Below are 21,411 nucleotides of genomic sequence, written 5' to 3'. Positions count from 1 at the left end.
ATTTGAAAACAGATATGCACCCCTATGTTTACTGTAGCACCATTTACAAGAGCCAAGATAAGGGAGCAACCAAGAGTCCATCCATAGATGAACAGATTAAAGATGTGGTGTATAAGTGTGCAGATACAAAAAATGGAGTATCAGCCGTAAAAAGATGAAATCTTGCCATGTGCAACAACATGGATGGATCTAGAGGGTATACCACTAGGCGAAAGAAGGCAGCCAGAGAAAGACAAACACCCTATGATTTCAGTCATATGTGGAATTTAAGAAACAAAACAAAGAACAAAAGAGACAAAAAAACAGACTCTTAAATACAGAGAATAAATTAATGGTTGCCATAAGGGAGGTGGATGGGGGTAGGTGAAACAGTTGAAGGGGATTAAGAGCACCCTCCTCAAGATGAGCACCGAGGAATGTAGAGAATTACGGAAACTGACATAACACTGGGTGTTAATTACACTGAATTAAAAATGAAAAACTTTTATTTAAATTGAATAAATAACTTCCCTAATGTAATGCCTAGTGAGAAAAGTTAGTTCCAAAAGACTAAAAATACTATGGAAGATTTTTTTTAAAGCTCAGAAACAAGCAAAAGTAAATAATATATTGTTCCGGCATTCATATACGTGTGATAAACCTTTACAAAACCAAAAAGCCGGGTTAAAATAAACAAAAAGCTGGTTTTTGTTTATTGTTATGTTTTTTAGCTATATATTCGGCTGCACACGTTTCTTTAATGCTCCATAAACTGATAGAATAATAAAAGAAAAATCTTAAATGGGAGAGTGAAAAGATGCAAATGCAAACGAGTCTTTCGGAAGAAGGGGGAAGGGAGAAATAATACAAGAGCTAATAGGAGACGCCAAAATGGAGGCAAATGGCATGAATCGATAATTTTCTCCCAAAAGGGAGAAATTTGCGGAGGAAAAGACTGGAAGAGATGAAGTGATGACCAGTATGGGCTCCAGAACACATAGAGAAGAAAGGGCAGAGGTCAAGGGTACTCATAACAAAGATGACCTTGAAAAGAAAGCAAGCCCCCCTGAGACTAGATGAGGAAGTGAAAATAGGTTGTAGAGTTAAATAAAATTTTGGAAGAAGGTGCAAGGAGGTAGGCAGAAAGTGGAACAAAATCAGATACAGTGGTGGCAGTTTTCTCGAAGTAAGAACCGAGGTCATGTGTTGAGAATAAGGAAGGCAGAGATGGAGCACAGGGCTCACTGAGTCGCAAAAGGTTGCCAGAGAACAAGTGAAAAGCATTTGCGGGCACAGTTGAGATTAGAAACAAGAAAGAGCTAGCAGCATCAACCACGTGGTCGGCTGACTGTGCTAGCTTCTATTACTCCCCTGTAGGAGCAGAAAAGGCGGCCTGGTACAGCACTGCCCTGGGGCAGCAGGGAGAGGACCCCCGGGTGGGGGTGGGGTGGCACGGAGATGCTACTGACTAAACCAGTCGGTCTGCCAGGATAGGGAGAGGCCACAGATTGTTGATAATAATGACAGACTCACTGATGGGCAGCTTTTAAAGCTGTTAAAACACACACACACCATGGAGTTTAGGAAAAAAAAAAAATCCATCAGAGACTTGACTGGGCTATAATTCACCAAAATGTTAACACTGGTTCTCTGTCAGTTGTAAGAATGACTTTTTTTATTTCTAAAAATGAATAACCTAATGTAGTAAAAGCAAATAATGAAGGAAATTTATAAATATGCTGACAGTCATCCTAAGAGTGATAAGAGTAATAGTCAATTTTCCCCTTTGGGGCTTTGTTTTCCAATCTCCCTTATAGAATTAAATTACTTTTATTTTGTTTTTTAATTTTATTTTTTATAAACATATAGTATATTTTTATCCCCAGGGATACAGGTCTGTGAATCGCCAGGTTTACACACTTCACAGCACTAAATTACTTTTATAATAGTAATTTTTTAAAAGAATTCTGAGTGTTTCTAATGCCTGGTGCAGAGAACTTCCGAGTTTCTGTAGGGACTGAGGTTTCAACACAACTGATGCATTCTCAATCCACAGATTTCACAATTACTGGTGTTTTTAAATCGTATTTACCATGTCAGTTACATCACAATAAAAAGTCACTCTGCTTTGCCCTTGACTTTATCTCATGACCTTTGATCTGCTCAGATTTTTCTCCTTTAACTTAATTAAAAAAAAAAAAGTCAGACATTTGAGAATTTCACCGGGTAATGATTCTAATCCTATAGATAAAAATAACATCGCACCCACTGGAATATGGACACTTTCCTGCTACCCATCAGTGGCATCAGTGACCACTCATCATGGCCCTGGGCCATCTCCATCCTTGCCATGAAGATAAATGTCAGATAAAGGAGCATTTAAAATCCAATTCTCTTGCTGCCCCCACCTTCCATCACCCCAACCCCGCAAGTCCCCAATTTACCCCCAGTTACTAGTGTACCAACAACACTCTGTGTGTTGCTGGTAGGACTGCCTGACACACTGACACTCTGACACTGAGAAATCTAGGAAACCCTTCTCTCCTGACACGACAACTCCACAGGGAATGGGACTCCCAGTTATGTGGTATTTCAGTCACCTTGAGTCTGGGTGGGCTGACCCCGGCAAAGGCCTTTACGCAAGTCTCCAACAGCTCACTTCCCCACTCACCCTTCTTTGAAGGAGCACCTCACACTGTTTGCCCAGGTTCCACAAACTCCCCAGTCTGTGGGACAAAGTCCAAAGACCTGAACAACAAGACCTCCCACCATCACCTTTCCAGCCCTGCCCAGCCACTCAGAACAAATCCATCTTTCCATTCCTATCCTCTGGACCTTCGAACATGCTGGTCCCTACCTGAGACATCCCTCCCTTCACTCTTCCGTGTGCCCAGCTAACACAGAGCATTTCTCCTTCAACACCTCACTCACGCAACATGTCTTCTTGAAGTTCTTTTTTAGCCCTTACATTCTTGCCTTTGAATGCTATGCTGTGTAGACAACTGTGACTGTCAGCTCCAAGAGCATGTGGGCGGACCTCTATTCATCTTTGTGCCACTCTCACACGGCGGTTCTGCTTTGTCTCAGAGAAACAGAAGCTGCTCCATATTGGTCAGGTGGAATGACCCAGCTCCACAGACCACCACCTCCCTTCCAGCAGCACTGCTTCCCCAGACAGGCTTCTGAAGAGAAAACAATGGCGGAGGAGGGGGAGGCAGGGGAGGGTAGGGAAGAATCTTGCTATAATCCATTCATTCAAGAATGCCTGTGGTGCACCTATTATTACAGGCTATGGAGAATATTTTTTAAGATACAAACCTGGGGGGCACCTGGGTGGCTCAGTGGGTTAAGCTGCTGCCTTCGGCTCAGGTCATGATCTCAGGGTCCTGGGATCAAGTCCCGCATCGGGCTCTCTGCTCGGCAGGGAGCCTGCTTCCCTCTCTCTCTCTCTCCCTCTCTGCCTGCCTCTCTACTTGTGATCTCTCTCTGTCAAATAAATAAATAAAATCTTAAAAAAAAAAAAAGATACAAACCTGGGGTTCCTGGGTGGCTCAGCTGGTTAAGCGTCTGACTCTTGGTTTCAGCTCAGGTGGTGATTTCAGGGTTGTGAGATCGAGCCCCAAGTTGGGTTCCTTGCTCTGCATGGAGTCTGCTTTGGATTCTCTCTCCCTCTCCCCTGCCCCTCCGCCTGCTGTGCAAGTGCTTACACTCTCTCTCTCTCTCTCAAAATAAATAAATAAAATATAAAAAAAAACAAACAAACCTGGTCCCTACTTTCAAGATGCAGAGTTGCAAAAAAAAAAAAAAACCACCTATATTCAAATAAGTTGAAACAATCATACCAAACAGTATACCAGGTGTCATGGAAGTTTGAAAGAAAATACCAACCTGAGAAAGTCAAAAAGGCCTGCCTAGGACTCAATGCCGGATTTGCCTCTTACTACCTATAGTACCTTGGGCAACCTTCTTAACTTCTCTCTGCCTCAGCTTCACCATCTGTAAAGATGAACCCTGACCTTGTATTGTATACTTTCTCTCCTCTCTGCTTTAGCCACTCTGGCTTTCTCTTACTGTTTCTCTAATATTCAGGTTACGCCTGACTTAGGACCTTGACACCTTCTGGTTCTTCAACCTACAAGTCTTCTCCCAAATCTGAACCATTCAGGTATCTACTCATACAACCACCTCAGAGAATTTCCTGACACCTAAGATAGCATCTCCCCTCCCATGTTATTCAAAATGCCCATAACCCTCCATTATTCACAATGCTTATTAGTACCAAAAATCACACTATTTGTATACCCTTTTTTCTTAAGATTTATTTATTTGTTTCAGAGATAGAGAGAGCAGGAGCAGGAGGTGCAGAAGGAGAGGAGAGAATCTCAAGCCAACTCTGGGCTGAGCATAGAACCAACATGGGGCTGGATTGCATGACCCTGAGATCACACCTGAGCTGAAACCAAGAGTCGGATGCTTAACCAACTGTGCCACCAGGGCGCCTCTTTATTTACCCTTTTAAATTTCTGCATCTCCCTCTAGGGCATAAGTTCTTTGAGGGCAGGGTCTTAGTCTTACCCTGATCCCCAGTGCCCAGAATACCAGGCACATAGTACAAAAAAAAAAAAAAAAAAAAGGAAAAAAGGTTAAATAAATGGTGGTAAGAGGAAAATAAGACCTATATCGAAGGGTTTTGTGCACACAGGGGGATATAAAATGCTTAACACAGCATCTGACAGCGGTAAGCTCAATACCGTGGTTAATACTATTATCTGAGGAATCCAGAAGAGGGTGAGGTCAATAATGGGAGAAGCAGTTACCAAAGTTTCCAGGAGAAAGCATCTTGAGCTTGATCTGGAAGGATAAGGATTTTTCTGATGGGTAGAGAGGTGAGGGTGCTCCAAGTCTCTCCCCATCTGAGACACCCCTCCCTCATGTGTTCTTCACATCTCCATTAAATGCAGAGTCATCACACTTAGAATCGATTAGCCAGCCTCTCTCTATAACCATCCATTTATCCACTTACCTTTCATTGCTATACCACCAAAACCCAAGACAGATTTCACTACAAAAGGGCATACAATAATGTTAACTTGGGAATTTGCAGACCAGTATTTCACTACATGTCTATCCTGAGAAATATCCAAGTGTCAGCACTACAAATCATGTACAAGGATGTCCATTACAGCATGGCTTGTGAGGGGAGGAAAAATTAGAAGCATCCAGAAGGATCACCCACAGGGAAAAGATAAACATACTATGGTATGCACATGGTATGCAGCCATATTGTACAGAGGTTAAACCAAACAAGACAGATGCTTATGTACTGACCTGAAGCAATCTCTAAAACACAGTTCTACTGAAAGGGGGTGGGGGGAAACGTTGGAGAATTACACTATGTGGTCTCATTTATGTGAGACAAAACAAAAATTTTAAAACCACCCACATACAAAACCTAAAGATTTCTCTAGATACACACATTTTTTAAACCACAGTATTTTCAGCTCTTCAACACCATGTCTGAAACACAGTAAGTTTTCAATAAATGTTTGCTGAACAACTGAAGACATATGTAAACGAACAGAAAAGGACTAGAGAGTAGATCTGCTTTTCATGCTCAATAATTCTGAACTGTTTGCATGTTTAAGTCACCGCATTAGTGTGTTACTTGTGTAATTAAAATGAATTCAAAATAGTTCTTTAAAAAAGAAAAGTTGCAGGGGGCGCATGGGCGGCTCAGTGGGTTAAGCGCCACTCTTGATCTCAGCGTCCTGAGTTCCGTACCCTGTTGGGCTCCACTGGGGGTGGAGAGCCTACTCACCAAAAAAAAAAAAAAAAAAAAAAAAAAAGGTTGCAGGACCTGAATACATCATAAAGAGATCCACGCACTCCGAGTAACTTCTCTAGGTAATTAATTTAATCGTTCTAGGCAATTAAGAGCTCTTATACAGCAACTCGGCGCTCACTTTACATCTCCAGCTTCAGATCCCTTAACAAAGATGAGTGGAAAAGTGCTGGGTTTTAAATTGCTCCTGCAAACCCCTTAATGTCATGCCGTTTCCGAGGGTGCTCTTGCTACGATCCCCGACTCCCCTGGGGCTGGGATTCCGGCGCCCTGCCTTTCGCGCGCACGCAGGGTGGCAGAGAAAGGCCGGCAGGTGGGCGTGGAAAGTCCTCCAGATAGGTGTGAGCACACAGCACCCGGGGAAAGAAACTTACTTTCCGACTGGCCTCTTCTCTGGCTGTAATGTCTTTCCTTGTTCAAGCAACCTCCTTCGGGGGAGCCAATTTCTTTGGTGATCGGCCCAGAGCCCGCAGGTCACCTGGTTAGTGGAGGAGAAGCGGGGCACGTTAAAACCCGGCGAGCAGAGGAGCCGGCTATGGGTGGCATCTCTGCGGCTCGGTTCTCTCACCCGGGGATGGGTCTGGGGACCGGCCCCTGCATTCAGACCAAGAGGTCAGCAGCCCTCGCCCTACGGACTGGTTCAAAGTTGCACGCCACGGCGCCCTGGCCCTTGGGGGGCAGGGCGGGAATGAGCGCAAGAGCGAAGGGTGGGCCTCGGACCCTCACTCACACCCGGAGGCGGCCCGGCCGGTAACCCCGGCGGGAGCCGGTCCTCCCTCCCAGGTCTCCGCTACCTCGGGCCAGTGCACTGCGGACTGGGTCTTCGGCCTCCGGCGTGTGCGGCGAAGGACAGGAGGGCGGGCGAGCGGCGCAGAGCCGGACCGCAGATGCAGATCCCAGGGCTCGCCAGCCGCCGCCGGGGAAGGTGCGGCGTGGCGGGAGCCGGGCTCGGGTCAGCTCCGCGCCTTGCTCCAGAGCGCGGCTGACCCCAAACGCCGCAGCCGCCGCAGGAGTGAACTCTGCACCTGGAAAATCGATCCGAGATGCGCAAGGACTTCCCATTGGTCTCAACTGCCGGCGGGCTCTGGGAGGGGGCTTCCAATGGGGGAGGGGGCGGAGGGCGGGTGCGCCGCCTGTCCATCACAGGCCACGCCCTCCCCAGCCCAACTCCCACTACGGCCCCACCCATTGGGGGGGCGGGATCCCTGTGCGCCACGCTGAAAATTTGGCTCCACCCCGGAAGATTCTATTGGCTGGAAGGCCATGGGGGACGCTGCTACCAACAGCCAATTGGAACGCACAATGGACGCCGTGGGGGCGGAGAAAACACCGCCCTCTTCCTTAGGACCCAATAGAGAAGAGGAACAGGAAAGCGCTTCCTGAGTTCGGGGGTCGAGGAAAGATGGCGACCACCAAAGGGGTTTGGTGCCTGTGCGAGTTATTGAGGTGAGGAGCAGGTGGTGTGGGTCTGCAGGCGTTTTGTTTCACGGTAATATTTGTCTGTTCAGTGCAACTGAAATTTGCAGGGAGGGGGGTCTTTGTGTCACGAATCTAGGCAATTTCCTCAAGGATAGTGGACGCTCTTCCTCTCGCTTTGGAGTCTTCTAATTAGACTGGAGTTGACTGGGTTAAAGACACAGTTCACCCTGTTTTCTTCGCCTGCTCATTCCAGTGAGGGATCGAGGTTCCCTTTCTGTTTTTTCTCTTCATCTCCCTCCAATTATTCTTTCATTAATTATTCATATTCAGTCCTCAGTTTTCTTTAAGATGGAGCCACGAATCATTCTCCACAAACTGTCGTTTCTCTCCTTTTGGTAAAGAATAAATTGGCTCTTCCTTCTCACATCGTAGTTTCCCCGCTTTCAGTCACCAGAACTGTCACTGTTAACATATGTCACTTAAGTATGTTAACTTTAAAAATAAAACAGCTATCCTACCAGCAAAAATGGTTTGGCTTGGTTTGGTTTTTTGTTTTCCGGGAATAGCGGAGAGTTGCATTTCTGGATGCACAAACTATGGCAAAACCATAGGCAAGTCCAAGAAAGGAGAGGACCATTGTTTTTTAGAGAAAGAGGAAGTTGGGGGTGGGATTGAAGGAAAGTCCTTTAGAAAAGCAAGAGTGGTGAGGATTTCTCCCGCCAACGTGCAGGAGTATTCTTGTAGGAGATGTGATGTACACCATTCCCTGTGGGGGCCTGTTGGTGATGATTTCTTCCTGTTTAGGATTCTTCTTTGGGGCTCTATAATTAACAGTTCCTTCCCTTTAGGATTTTTATGTTGGAGGCTATGATTGACAGTTTTTCGTGAAATTGAAATTGAAATTTGAATGATAGGGCTCCTTTTGCGTTGCCCCTTCTGGTCTCCTGACTCCATTTTAGTGAGGGTTCTTTTTATTTTCATAAATACAAAGTTTATGTTGAATCCTCTGCTTCATGATTATCCGTTGATCTTTATTTCTGGTTGATGTAAGAATAGTTATGTAAAATTTTATCACATAGGTAATACATTGTTTCTTGTAGAAAAGTTAGGAAACAGATGAGCAAAAGAGAAAATTCGCCAGGCAAGCTACCATCCAGAGATGGTTACTGTTAACATTTTGGTGAAAAACAAAAGAAAATGGACTTTTCCCCTATATTAGTTATTGTAATACTACTGTATTTTGTGTGTCTTGCCCTATGTTTATTTAAAAAAAAAAAAGACCTAGTATATTCCATCTACACAGTTCTTTCAACACCTGCCTATTCAGGTTGGAAAATTTGTAATTAACACATAGCATCCTGAATAGCAGTGGATACATATTCTCTCCAGCATTCAGGTATTGTTTCTTCATTATTGTCCCCCTACTCCAAATTCTGTAATGATTATTTAAAACATTTTGAATAGGAAGTTCTATTTTCAGAGGCTTCATATTCTTCCCTGCTATTTGAAATATCCCTAACTTAGTCTTTGCACATTATAATGGCTAAAGAAATGTTGAATGAATGACTCACTGTTGATTACAGTTATCTTTTTTAAAGCTTTGTGTTTCTATGGTAAGCATTATTTAATAGCACATATTTTTAGTTATATTTAAACAAATTCTAAAATGGGTAGTTTTTTCTAAAGATTGGTTTATTTTAGAGATGGGGGAGGGGCAGAGGGAGAGGAGGAGAGAGATTTCTTAAGCAGACTCCCTGCTGAGCTTGAAGCTGGACAAAGGCTGGATCCTAGGACCCTGAGATCATAACCTGAGCCTGGCGCTTAACCAACTGAGCCACCTAGGTGACCCTGAAGTGGGTAGTTTTATTTTTTTTAAGATTTTGTTTATTTATTTGGCAGAGAGTGAGAGAGGAAACAGGCTGAGCAAAGAGCCCAATGCCAGGTGATCCCAGGACCCTGAGATCATGACCTGAGCAGAAGGCAGACGCTTAACTCACTGAGCCACCCAGGCACCCCAAAAGTGGGTGGTTTTAATGTGCAAATACTAAGGATGTTTAATAAATGTATTTGTAGAGTCTGTGTCTTTGAAACTAACTGACTCAATAAAGGACTGGCTCAACTTTAGTCATTAACATGATTTTTTTTTTCTGATTTTAAGTTAAATCGTTCAATCTGAAAATATATCCTATGAATCTTGCCCACTTGATTCATTAGAAGGAAATGCCATAAAAGTCTTTATACTCTTTTAGGTCAGCCACATTTTAAATTAAATGGGCTTTTGGCTTGTTCTGGGGAAGCTTTATAATACTGCTTTAATACATGAACTCATGTATTCCAAATATTAAATAAATCACAAATCTTACCACTTCTCTCAAACTCTGCTCATCCTTTAAGGCCATGGTTCTCAAAGTATGGTCATAGACCCTAGTAGGTCCCCAAGACTCTTTTAATAGTTCTTCAAGGTCAAAACTGTGTTTATAATAATTTAAGATAACATTTGCTTTTTCATTATCTTTACATTTGCACCAATAGTGCAAAAGTAATGGTGGATAAAACTGTGGCTTAGCACAAATTGGGCAATGACATCAAAGTGTTCTTACAGTCTTGTGTTTTTCAACACCATGCACCTGCTAAAGCCAGTTTTACTAAGAATGTCCTTGATGAAATAGTAAAAATTATTAATTTTGTTAAATATTAACCCTTGACTTGAATACATAATCTTCTTAATATACTATATAATGTCTCCATACTGAAGTATGATGGTTATCTCAAGGAAAAGCTTTTGTATGATTGCTAAGTTGCAAGCTGAATTAGATACTTTTTTTTTTTTTTTATGGAACATAGTTTTTACTTGAAAGAATTACCAATAGATAAACTATGGTTCTTCTGACTTGGGTATTTGAAAATGAATGAAGTGATCCTCTCACTTCAAAGAAAACAAGTGACAGAATTTGTTGCTAATAGTAAAGTTTAAACTTTCAAGTGAAAATTGGAACTTTCATGGGGCACCTGGGTGGCTCAGTGGGTTAAGCCTCTGCCTTCGGCTCAGGTCATGATCTTGGGGTCTTGGGATGGAGCTCCCGAAATGGGCTTTCTGCTCAGCAGGGAGCCTGCTTCCCTCCCCCTCTCTCTCTCTGCCTGCCTCTCTGCCCACTTGTGATCTCTGTCTGTCAAATAAATAAATAAATAAAAATCTTCTTAAAAAAAGAAAATTAGAACTTCGGAAAATTTTTATCTGCCATTCAGAGCTTGACCACTTCCCAGTAATTAAAAGATTTCCTTGATAAGATGGGTAGTGATATTAACAAATGTGATTTGGGGATATTGTTCGATGAAATGTGCCCACATTTGGGAAGTCACCATGAGTCGTGAACCAATAGTTTCCAAATAATCAAGTGTTGATGTTATAAAATCATGTATAAGTAAAAGACCCATTCAAAGTGCAAGATAGGCCAATAGATTTCAGTATAACAGTATGAAAAGGTCATTGACTGGGTTTCATATTCCATGTTGTACCTGGCCATTAAGAAATTGCCACTTGTCTAATTTGGTATAATATCACAGAAAAATACTGTATCTGAAAAGACTATTTAAACATACTCCCTTTTCCTACTACATTTCTGAGTGAGCCTGGATTGCCTTCATATACTTCATGTAAAACAACATAGCACTAAGATTGAATGCAGAAGCAGATGTGAAAAGCCACTGTCTTCTTTTAAGCTAGACAGTAAAGAATCTCGCAAAAATACAAAATAGTGTTAGTCTTCGTACTGAATTTATTTATTTATTTTTTTTTGGTTTGGAAAATACAGGGTTTTTGTTTTTGTTTTTAGTAAAAATAAATTATATATTAACATGTAATAGATTTGTCATTTCTTTTTAGGATAATTCATGTTTTTAAGTCCTCAGGTTCATTTCTCATATGCTCAATATTGGTAGATATAATCAATGTAAATGAGTAATTCTCAACAAGGGGTGATGTTTAGCAATATCTGGAGATAATTCTTATGGCTATAACTGGTACAGAACTATGGGCTGCAGTGGATTGAGGCCAGGAACGGAGCCAAACATCCTTTCATGCATAGGATAGCCTCAGCAACAAAGAACTATGTGGTCCAAAATGTCAGTAGTGCCGAGGTTGGGAAATCCTGATAGAAACAAAAGCTGTATGGTCTTCAGTTATTTCTAAGAGGTTAAGTTATCTGGAGACCAAATCACTTTAATAAGTCACATACCTCTTCAGGTATAAACTTACTCACAATAAGAAATTACACATGAGAAATTCTTTCCAAACTAAATATGAATAAGGTACTTATTTCTCTGAAGAATTTATGTGTTTTCTACTTCTGGACAATGAGAACTTTGTAACTATACAAAATATCCCCATATATGCTTGGGATCATTAAGCCTTTCAGAGCCCAATCTGCTCTTCACTACTATGCACAAACTTAGACCTTCCATATCTTTGTCCCCCACCTGTCACCCCTCCCCACCAAATACTTTAACTCTGTTTCCCCTTGTCTTGAATTTCCGTATTTGAGTTTAGTATTTTGGTATTTTTATGCCTTACAAGCTCCTTCTCCTTCCAAAGCGTAGGCAGGATATATTGCTCAACCCCTAACAGAAAAACATACTTTGAAAAATTATTTTAGCACAATCTAAGAGATATCTGAGGAGGTAATAAGATTTTGTATTCAGTCAACAAATATTTAGTGGATGCCTTCTTTGTGCCAGGTATTATGCTAGGCATTGGCATCCAGTGGTGAGCCAGCCTGGGTCTTCCTTGTGTTTGCAGAGCCGTAGTCAGCCTGGCAGTAAGAGAGCCTTTTAGCAGCCAATGTGGGAGTGAGTTCACTAATGTGCGTGAAGTAGATTGTTGGTGCATTTTTGGCAACTCATTTAGAGGCACATGAAAGAAGGCGGTGATTTTTGGATCATAGAAACAGATCAAATGCAGAACTTGTAATAGAAATGGAAGTATCTAAGTTCCTTTTGCCCCAGAAATTGTTCTATTTGAGGTGCAGCGAGAGAATGAAAATGATTTACTATATCATCAGACTTTTAACAAATGAAAAGTTCATTATTGACCATTCAAAAACATATTGCTTGGGTTCTGTGTCATAATTCTGAGGGTCAGATGCCATTCCTACATGTCTTGTTTAGCTTAGTAATTAAATTTGTTTTTAATCCTTTAACAAATACACTGTTAGGAGAAAGGTGGCTCATCATTGATTTTCACTGTCAATTAAAAAGAAAAGTTATGTTGAATTGCTAGCATTCTGGGGCGATTGGAATTAAAAAGGATTTGCCTTTTGATATTGGACATTTTATATGTGTTAGAATATTAAAAATTGAGTATTTTGTTAGCAGACTTCCAGCTATAAAAATTTTGTCTTCATTATTAATATAGAAAGCGGGTATATAAAAGTAGACTTTAATTTGTAGTTTCTTTTGAATAGGCATTGTGTTGATTTTTACATTTTCCTTTTTGTTTCAGATTTTTTTATTCATTATTCCTCCCTGGGCTGGCAGTCTGTGGAACTTTATGCGTATGTCTGTTTATTATCCTCTGGGGAATCAGACTGCTGCTACAGAGAAAGAAAGCATTAGTATCAACTAGCAAAAATGGGAAAAAGCAGATGGTAGTTGCATTTTTTCATCCTTACTGCAATGCTGGCGGAGGAGGAGAAAGAGTTTTGTGGTGTGCCTTAAGGGCCCTGCAGAAAAAGTAGGTATGCATCTTTCTTAGCTAATTTACTTTATTATTACTATTTTTTAAAAAATCATTATCCAGATATTTACCTTTCTCTAGTACCTTATTCATAGCCAGGAATTAACTGTCTTCAATAAGGAAATGCTTCTGTTATATGCCAACCCACCATACAAGATCCTCTGGAATTTTAGTTGATATGATAAAGAAATAGAAAGGGAGGGCAACTGGGTGGCTCTGTTGGTTAAGCGACTGCCTTCCGCTCAGGTCATGATCCTGGAGTCCCGGGATCAAGTCCCATGTTGGGCTCCTTGCTCAGCAGGGAGTCTGCTTCTCCCTCTGACCCTTCCCACTCTCATGCTCTCTCTCGCTTACTCTCTCTCAAATAAATAAAATCTTTTTAAAAGAATGAAAGAAAGAAAGGGAAAATACCTGCCCTTTGATTGTAAAATTTAGTGGGGATAACTGTCACCTTGGAAGAATATGTAGAGAAGAACTTGAATAATAAACAAATACACCAATTCATAAGGAGTGCTTTAAACTGAATACTTTTAGTAGTAGTGGCACAGAGGAAATCATCTATATGAACGTATCTATTTGATTCTGATGTTGAGGTCATTACCAGTTAGATAGTCTGAAGTTACCATGTTAGAAAGAGTATGCTGTTAAAACGGGTCATTTAAAGTTTTAGGCTTTGTTCTCCCTACCTGCACTCCCATCCTCACCCCAGAAATGTTTACGATCCCCTTGTAGAGGAAGAACAAACAGTAAAGTCGAAGTTCCATTGATGGATGTATCATAGGAGGAAAACTATTATTCCTTCATGGTTACACTACTTCCTGGCACTCACCCTTCATCCAGATCCAGAGCCTTCACCCAGAATTCCCTCCACTCTACATTTCTATATTCTCGGCTCATCCTGGCTTCCAGCCACCAACCCTGTATTACCTCTGCCATCTTCCATAACTGCCTAGGTTCAAAACATTTTCTTTAATCTCAGCTTACTATCCATCTCCTTGAGGCCTTCCCTACTCCTACTCTAATCCCTCCAGTTCTTTGCTTCACATAACTCCACATTAACTTGTCTAACTGGATTATCTAGCTTTTGAGGGCATTGGTAAAGTTTTGTGATAGCTCTACCAGGTATGGACCCTAGATTTTAGCTGAGAGAGACAGACAAGATAATAAGCAAAGTAGAAAAATATCAAATGGTGAGAAATGCTATGTGAGAAATACAAACAGCATAATTTGTGAGTCCATATTTTAGACTGAGTAATTAGGGAAAATCTCCAAGGAGGTAATACCTGAAGTCTAAATGACAAAAGCAGCTGACATTTACTGAGCATTTACTCTATGCCAAGCATTGTTTGAAGTGCTTTACAGGTGTTAGCTTACTAAATTCTCACAACAACCTTATGAGGTTTTTACTGTTACCCTCATTTGACTGACGAGGAAATGGAGTTACCAGAGTCCATATTATAAACCACAGACCGTACTGTCTGCCTCAGGAAGAGACAGTGAAGATGAGAAAAGAGAATTCAAAGCAGAGGGAACAGCTCCTGCAAGTCCCCTGGGACCCAGAAGGAGCTTGGCTTGTTCACAGAAAGGAACCCAGTTTGGCTGACCCTGTGGGCATGTGAGAGTGGAGGCAGGGCCCACGTTACACAGGGCTTGAGTGAATAGGGTAAGGAGTTTAGATTTTATTCTAAGTGCTCTGGAAAACCCTGTGAGGATTTCAAACAGAGAGATGACATTCTGCTTATCTGTTGTTGTATATCCACCCCAAAATATAATGGCTAAAACAATGTATCATTGTTTCTAATAGTCTGGGGACCGACAGGTCCTGTTGGGAATCCCTCATGCCAAGCGGCTGCGACTATGTGGCAGCTGGGGCCGAGTCATCTGAAGGCCTCTATTAACGTGTCTGCTTCCTGGGCTGGGACGATTGCAACAGCTATAGTGGCTGAGGGTGGGAGGCGTGGGTCAGGCATCTCTGTCACCCCACAGCCTCTCCACATGACAGCCTTGGGTTTGCACAGAACACGGCAGCCAGACTCCTTATATGGCAGCTGACTTCTCTAGAGCAAGGTCAGAGTTGCCATTCTCTTAGAGCCTGGGTCTAGAGACTGCCAAAATGTCACCTTTGACGTAGTCTGATGGTAAAAGGAATCACAGAGACTGCTGTGATTCCAGGGGAGGGGACATAGATTCCTCCCCTCGATAAGTGTCAAAGAATTTGTGGCCACCTCATCAGATGATAATCCCTTTTACATTTTATAAGGATGATTCTGGCTGCTGGGAGGTGCTGTTCGGTGCTCGTCCTTTAGGTCTGCACAACACCCTGTGGCTATCTCTATCAACACATTCCACAGAGTTGTGCAGTTTTCGGTTTGTATCTCTCTTTCCCCCACTGGACTCAGCTCCTTGAGGGTAAAGACTCTAATCTCTGAATCCCCAGAACCAAGTAGCTCATACTAGATACTAAATAAATGTTTGATGACTCAAAGAATAACTAGAAACACAGTCAGAACAAATGCCAAAAGCATAAATAGTCAGAAGAGTGTAGTTTTACGTATTTCCATTATAATTCTATCAGATCTAATTTTGATGGCAGGCACCGGATCTAGCTTTTAGAACCTTATTGCATCTCCCAGATAAAAACACTGAGTAATGCTTTAGTACCTACGGTCCTATCTAAAGATACATTTAGTAAGTTTTAATTCTTGTTTGTGATTATTATTAGTATTTTGTTACCATTTTATATTGAGAGAGTTGTCAAAATTAAGTTTCTGAATATTTCTTAAAAACAGAATCAGCAATTTTTGTTGATGTCTGCTCTATGCAAAACTCTTTTTTTTTTTTTTTAATTTGACAGACCGAGATCACAAGTAGGCAGAGAGGCAGGCAGAGAGAGAGGAAGAAGCAGTCTCCCCGCTGGGCAGAGAGCCCAATGTGGGGCTCAATCCCAGGACCCCGAGATCATGACCTGAGCCGAAGGCAGAGGCTTTAACCCACTGAGCCACCCAGGCGCCCCTGTGCAAAACTCTTAGAAGAGGAAATAGCAAAGAACTAAAGGTCTCATTTGGAGGACTAACATTTCACTAGCAGGGCAGCAGAAGACTCAAAGAGGAGCATCAGTAGACCAAGTATAATGAATGAAAAATCAGTGGAAGACATTTTTTTCCAATCTAAAAATAATCCTCTTTACGATTGTGAGAAAATAATTATCTACAACTTTTCGCCAATGAAAACCTTAACTATCACATTCTATTTTAGGCATCCTGAGGCAGTTTATGTCGTTTATACTGGTGATGTTAACGTCAGTGGTCAACAGATACTAGAAGGTGCTTTCCGAAGATTTAACATCAGACTCACTCACCCAGTGAAGTTTGTTTTCTTAAGGAAACGCTATCTTGTGGAAGATTCACTCTATCCTCACTTCACACTGCTGGGCCAAAGTCTAGGGTCCATTCTTCTTGGCTGGGAAGCTCTAATGCAGTGTGTTCCCGACGTCTACATCGATTCGATGGGATACGCGTTCACACTTCCTCTGTTTAAGTATTTAGGCGGTTGTCGCATTGGAAGCTATGTTCATTATCCCACGATCAGCACTGACATGCTCTCTGTAGTGAAGAATCAAAATGTTGGATTTAACAACGCAGCTTTCATTACCAGGAATCCTTTTTTTAGCAAAGTAAAGCTCATCTATTATTATTTATTTGCTTTTATCTATGGACTTGTTGGTTCTTGCAGTGATGTCGTGATGGTCAATTCTTCTTGGACACTAAACCACATTCTTTCCCTATGGAAGGTTGGAAATTGCACTAACATTGTTTATCCGCCTTGTGACGTGCAGACATTTCTGGACATTCCCTTACTGGACAAAAAGAAAACCCCAGGACATTTACTGGTTTCCATCGGCCAGTTCCGGCCTGAAAAGAACCATCCTTTGCAGATCAAAGCCTTTGCTAAATTGCTGAATAAGAAGGTGGCTGAGTCACTGCCTTCCCTTAAACTTATCCTCATTGGGGGTTGTCGAAATGAAGATGATGAGCTGAGGGTAAACCAACTGAGAAGGCTTGCTGAGGAGCTAGGAATTCAAGAAGATGTGGAATTTAAAATAAACATTCCATTTGATGAGTTGAAGAATTACTTGTCTGAAGCAACAATTGGTCTGCACACCATGTGGAACGAGCATTTTGGGATTGGTGAGTCTTCCTTTAAGTGACTCATTTGGTGCCATGAGATGTACATTCTAGGTTCTCTTGATAAAATGATAACACTGTGGAAGTTATCCTTCCACAGTTCTTATCCAGTTTTAATGCTCTTCTCCCAGTCATCATGTCAGCTTTATTCATTTGTGACCCTGCAGGACGTGACAGGAGGTAGTCACTAATAATAGCTGATATTTATTGACAGCTTAGTGCATGTAGGTCACTGCTGAGATCTTTGCAATTATTACTTGACTTAATCCACTCTAAAACCCTGCTTCATATAAGTTCTTATTCCCATCTTACAAATAAAGAAACTCAGGCACAGAGAGGTTTTGAACCTGCCCTCGTCTGATCACAGTAAGAGGTAGAGCTTGGATCCTCATTCAGAGAGCCCCTGCTCATACCTGCCACAGTTTCTCTGCCCCACCTAGCCCTATCTGCAGACTGGGATACCTATCTCCCTGAAGGGCCAGATCCGGATCTCTGGGTGAGGCCCAGGTAGATGTATTTTGGTAAAGCCCCTCAGGTGATTTGTTGGGCACCAAAACCTGAGCCCATTGGGCTCCTCACAGTGATTCTGTTGGTTCTTCTACTGATTTCCTACTCATTACTGGAATGGCCTCTCCTCTTTCTGCCAAATCCCATTATAAGTGTCAGACTTTAATCTCCTTGGCCTTTAATTTAGCCTCCCTTGTTTTTTCTAGCACAAATTGCTCTCTCTACCCCTGATTCCCCATTAGGCATACATTTTGATGTAAAATCAAGTACTGGTTTGTGTCTAATGTGGTTCAAGATGTATTTCTCAAGAGGCTGCTTTGTGCGTCACACTGCCAGGTGTTACAAGGGAAAGGGAAGAACATAAAAGTGAAGTTTCCTATACTAAGGCCATAGTTTATCTTATACTCTTGTCTCTCCTTGGTTGGTAGCACCCGACGAAACCCAGACATACAGCCAGAACTTTCTGATTCGGCCCTTCTGCGCAGTCTGACTTCTGCGTCTCCCTGCACGGAGATGTAGTGACCATTAACTGTGCTAGGGGGTATGGGAGGCAGGAGCTGGTGTTCAGGTACTTGCAGTTCTGTGTGTGCTAATGACCAGTTGAGTAGCACTTTGCTGGACAGGGTCCTAAGAGCTGTGCCCAGGGCAAGGGCAGGGCGACATGAAAGCACCCAAGAGAAACACCTGACACAGATGTGTGAGGTCAGAGAACAATTGCCCAAGGAAATAATGTGCCATGGAAACAGGGGCCTGAACAGTAATTTGAAGTTAGCCTTGCAGGAGAGAGAATGTCCAGCAGAGGGAGTGGCGTTGTGACCCAGGTGACAAAAGGAGCATTAGCGGGCACACTCAAGGTGCTAAGATTTCTGGCCAGAACCTGCAGGAGGAACAGCACGCCCGTGGAGAGGGGAGCTGGGGCCAGATCACATGGCCACATGAAGCCAGTGGGAAAAGAGAAACTGATTCTAAGTGTTGGATTTTAAAGCTTTCTGTTCCCTCAAGTTCACTGTGGTTGCCGTGGCGGGGGTACTGGTGAGGAGCAGGGAGAGCCAGACGAGGGAGGCAGGAGGATGTGTTGGGCAGCCTTGATGAGGTGCTGCGTCTGAAGGTGGTAGGCAAACTCGCTCAAGGGAGATTCTGAAGCACGACTGAACAGGACTTGGTGACGAACTGGATTTGTTAAACGAAGGAGAAAGAAGAATCGGAGAGGCCCTCCTGGGGCTTTGAGTTTGGACAGCTGTGTGAATGGTGGATGGCTTTCCCCTAGAGATGGCTCCAAGAGGAGAGGCAGTTGACGAGCCAGGTTTCCCATATGTAGACTTAGAATGATCCATGGGACATGGGAGTGTGTATGTGTGTCCATTGGGCACTTGTCCACACGAGTCTGCAGCGCAGGTGAGGGATCTGACCTGGGAACACAGACTGAGGAGATGGCATCACTGACCGGCTCATTCCGGAAGGTCCATGGATGAAGGTAGAATTGCCTAAGGAAAGTGTGCCCAGTGAGAGGAGGGCCCTGGTATAAAATGCTGAAAACAAGAACGGTTCGCAAGTGGGTAGAAGAAGAGTTGCCAACAAAGGAGAAAAGAAGTAAAGAGAGGAGGGAAACTTCCTAATGCTATTGTTTGAACTCCTGAAATTTCGCTCGTGATACCTTTTTACACCTTTTTCCTTTCAGTAACCATTATCTGTCATCTTGCTAGCGTTCTGTAGTCTTCTACGTTATCTTATAACCTGCGGTGTGTCTGTTTTTCATAGACTGTTCTTTAACCTGCTTGTCTGTTTCAGCGAAGAGCAAAGCAGCATTATTATGAGGCTTAAAAACGAAAAAACATAGAATTATTTGGCACCGTGGAAGTTTAGGGAGCATATTTATAAACGCAACAGACATTTACTTAAATTTCTCATGAGTGTCTTAAAATCTGTGGAGACTTCTGCTCATCCTTGTTATGAAAGCTCTCAAATGTTAAAAGACTACACGGTTTTTGTTTGTTTCTCAGGAGTGGTTGAGTGTATGGCTGCTGGCACAATTATCCTTGCCCACAATTCGGGGGGCCCGAAGCTTGACATTGTCGTTCCTCACCAGGGAGAGATAACTGGATTTCTGGCAGAAAGCGAGGAAGGCTACGCTGAGACCATGGCTCATATTCTTTGCATGTCTGAGGAAGAGAGACTCCAAATCCGCAGCAATGCTCGGGCATCTGTAAGCAGATTCTCTGATCAGGAGTTTGAACTAGCGTTCCTGTCATCTGTGGAGAACTTACTTAAATAATGCCATATCTGTACAAATTAAAGATGTTTTATATAAAACGGCTAAATACCTTCTTATGTTAGTACTTTCCTGAACGTTTTCTGTATTATAATGAAGTCAGCCTAAATAGTGCTCTCAGCAATATATAGAGAGATGGGATATTTATTTCAATGAAAATGAAAAAAAGGCAAAATTACCAAATAGTTTAAATGAAAAGATTTTAGATTAGTATTCTGTCCCAAATTCTGAAAAATGTGGATCTGAAAGAAAAAACGAACAGTTGTAATGTGGTATAATCCCTATTTTTCAGATCCTGTTTGTCCAATCACTGTCCGTTAGAACCCAGGAAAGAGAATTTCCCTTTAGAATATAGGAAATGTGGAAAGGAAAATGGAGAACTGACGATTAGATCAGTACTTTAGAACTGTCCTGACATCTTGGGAACACAGAAAAATTCTGGTATATTTAAATTCTAAATGTTACTGTGGATGACCTTCTTGAATATATCTGACGGTTTTCCTTAAAGAGAAAAAACACTTGAAGCAGGCGTCATCTCGTTCTAAAAGCACACAGCGAAAAGACAGAGGGACAGTGACTGCCCTGTGGGCATAAAGACAGACGGACAGTAACTGTCCGCAGGCGTTTGTCAGGGGCAGAGGCACAGTCTTTCTGTAGCTTGGGGTTCACGAGAGTAGCTTTTTGTTTAGTGCTCTCAGTACATTTGTTGCTGATGGAAAGGGCTACCCTGGTATCCCATCACAGTTCCACATCTCTGGAGCTGCAAGTCTGCTTGAAGCTGTTCAGAAGGTCGCAGTGAGAACATCGTGCCAAGTTGCTCTTCTCATAGTGACGATGGACGAATGGGCTCCGTCCTCCCGGGTGTCTGTTGGCAGCATCGTGCCTTGGGAGATGATGAGGTGGCTTTTAGAAAAGCACTCCAGACTCCAGCATCTTCATTTACAAACATCAGACCTCCTAAAACCGAAGCTGCTTCTTAAATCTTTTTGAAATCCCAATTCTTCACCTATAATCTGTAGATGGTAATACCTGTCCTCATTACCTCTCAGTGACTCTGATTTGGAAAGTATGTGAAAAGACCTTGAAAACCAGAACTAAGTTTTTTTTTAAAGGTACCTTTATAAAGTAATTTCATTAAAAGTAACAATATATAGTAGATGTCTCTTGTAATCAGTCCTTATTAATGCGTGAAGACTCAAGGGAGACTCATGGTTACTAAGTCGGTAGCTAGGACTACTGTGCTGAATCACTAGCAGTGATTAAAAGTATGTGGATATGCAGATAGGGCTCGAGAGACCTACAACACTTGGTGTTTTCTGCATACATAATTAGCTCCTTCTAGTTCAGTGAATGGACCTCTTGCACAGTCTGATATGTGTGTGTGTAAGGGGCCTGGGAAACTCTTCATCCAGTCAGGGACGCCGCCAGCTTCATCATCTGCTCCCAGTTACACTGTTGACTCGTCTGCGGGCCACCTCTG

General features: G+C 42.4%; 2 protein-coding genes across 8 annotated transcripts in view; one reads left to right on the top strand and one right to left on the bottom strand.

Moving 5' to 3' along the window:
* ATP7B (ATPase copper transporting beta) overlaps window positions 1-6,963 on the bottom strand; it is a 71,886-nt gene extending 64,923 nt beyond the window's left edge. The window contains exons 1-2 of one of the 4 annotated variants that reach the window (XM_047723310.1): window positions 6,552-6,963; window positions 6,196-6,299 (exon numbers count right to left, since the gene is read on the bottom strand). The gene's annotated coding sequence lies outside the window, so the exon portion shown is untranslated. Of the gene's footprint in view, window positions 1-6,195; window positions 6,300-6,389; window positions 6,512-6,551 lie in introns of those variants that run through there. The other 3 variants (XM_047723309.1, XM_047723311.1, XM_047723313.1) reach the window with 3 other exon arrangements.
* A 168-nt stretch (window positions 6,964-7,131) lies between these two features.
* Window positions 7,132-21,052, top strand: ALG11 (ALG11 alpha-1,2-mannosyltransferase). 4 transcript variants are annotated; one of them, XM_047723322.1, is made up of 5 exons: window positions 7,230-7,267; window positions 11,975-12,054; window positions 12,738-12,968; window positions 16,227-17,158; window positions 19,663-21,052. In XM_047723322.1, exons 3-5 carry the CDS (start codon window positions 12,880-12,882, stop codon window positions 19,932-19,934), a joined length of 1,293 nt encoding a protein of 430 aa, XP_047579278.1. In that variant the 5' UTR covers window positions 7,230-7,267; window positions 11,975-12,054; window positions 12,738-12,879; the 3' UTR covers window positions 19,935-21,052. The 4 variants fall into 4 exon arrangements, with proteins under 4 accessions (XP_047579277.1, XP_047579280.1, XP_047579278.1 ...); XM_047723321.1 differs by lacking the exon at window positions 11,975-12,054 and having other exon boundaries at window positions 7,132-7,267; XM_047723324.1 differs by lacking the exon at window positions 11,975-12,054 and having other exon boundaries at window positions 7,132-7,267; window positions 19,749-19,882.
* The last annotated feature ends 359 nt before the right edge of the window (window positions 21,053-21,411 follow it).

This window comes from Lutra lutra, chromosome 3 (assembly GCF_902655055.1).
Source record: "Lutra lutra chromosome 3, mLutLut1.2, whole genome shotgun sequence".
NCBI lineage: Eukaryota > Metazoa > Chordata > Mammalia > Carnivora > Mustelidae > Lutra > Lutra lutra.
The sequence above is the reverse complement of the archived record's forward strand: the minus strand, read 5'-3'. Positions and strand labels throughout refer to the sequence as shown.

What these genes read in the sequence shown, in the direction of transcription:
- ALG11 (XM_047723321.1), top strand. Translation starts at nt 7,224, where the DNA reads ATGGCGACCACCAAAGGGGTTTGGTGCCTGTGCGAGTTATTGAG. An exon ending in TGCCTGTGCGAGTTATTGAG is followed by an intron (nt 7,268 to 12,737) that starts GTGAGGAGCAGG and finishes TTTTTGTTTCAG; the next exon opens with ATTTTTTTATTCATTATTCC. An exon ending in GAACGAGCATTTTGGGATTG is followed by an intron (nt 17,159 to 19,662) that starts GTGAGTCTTCCT and finishes TTTGTTTCTCAG; the next exon opens with GAGTGGTTGAGTGTATGGCT.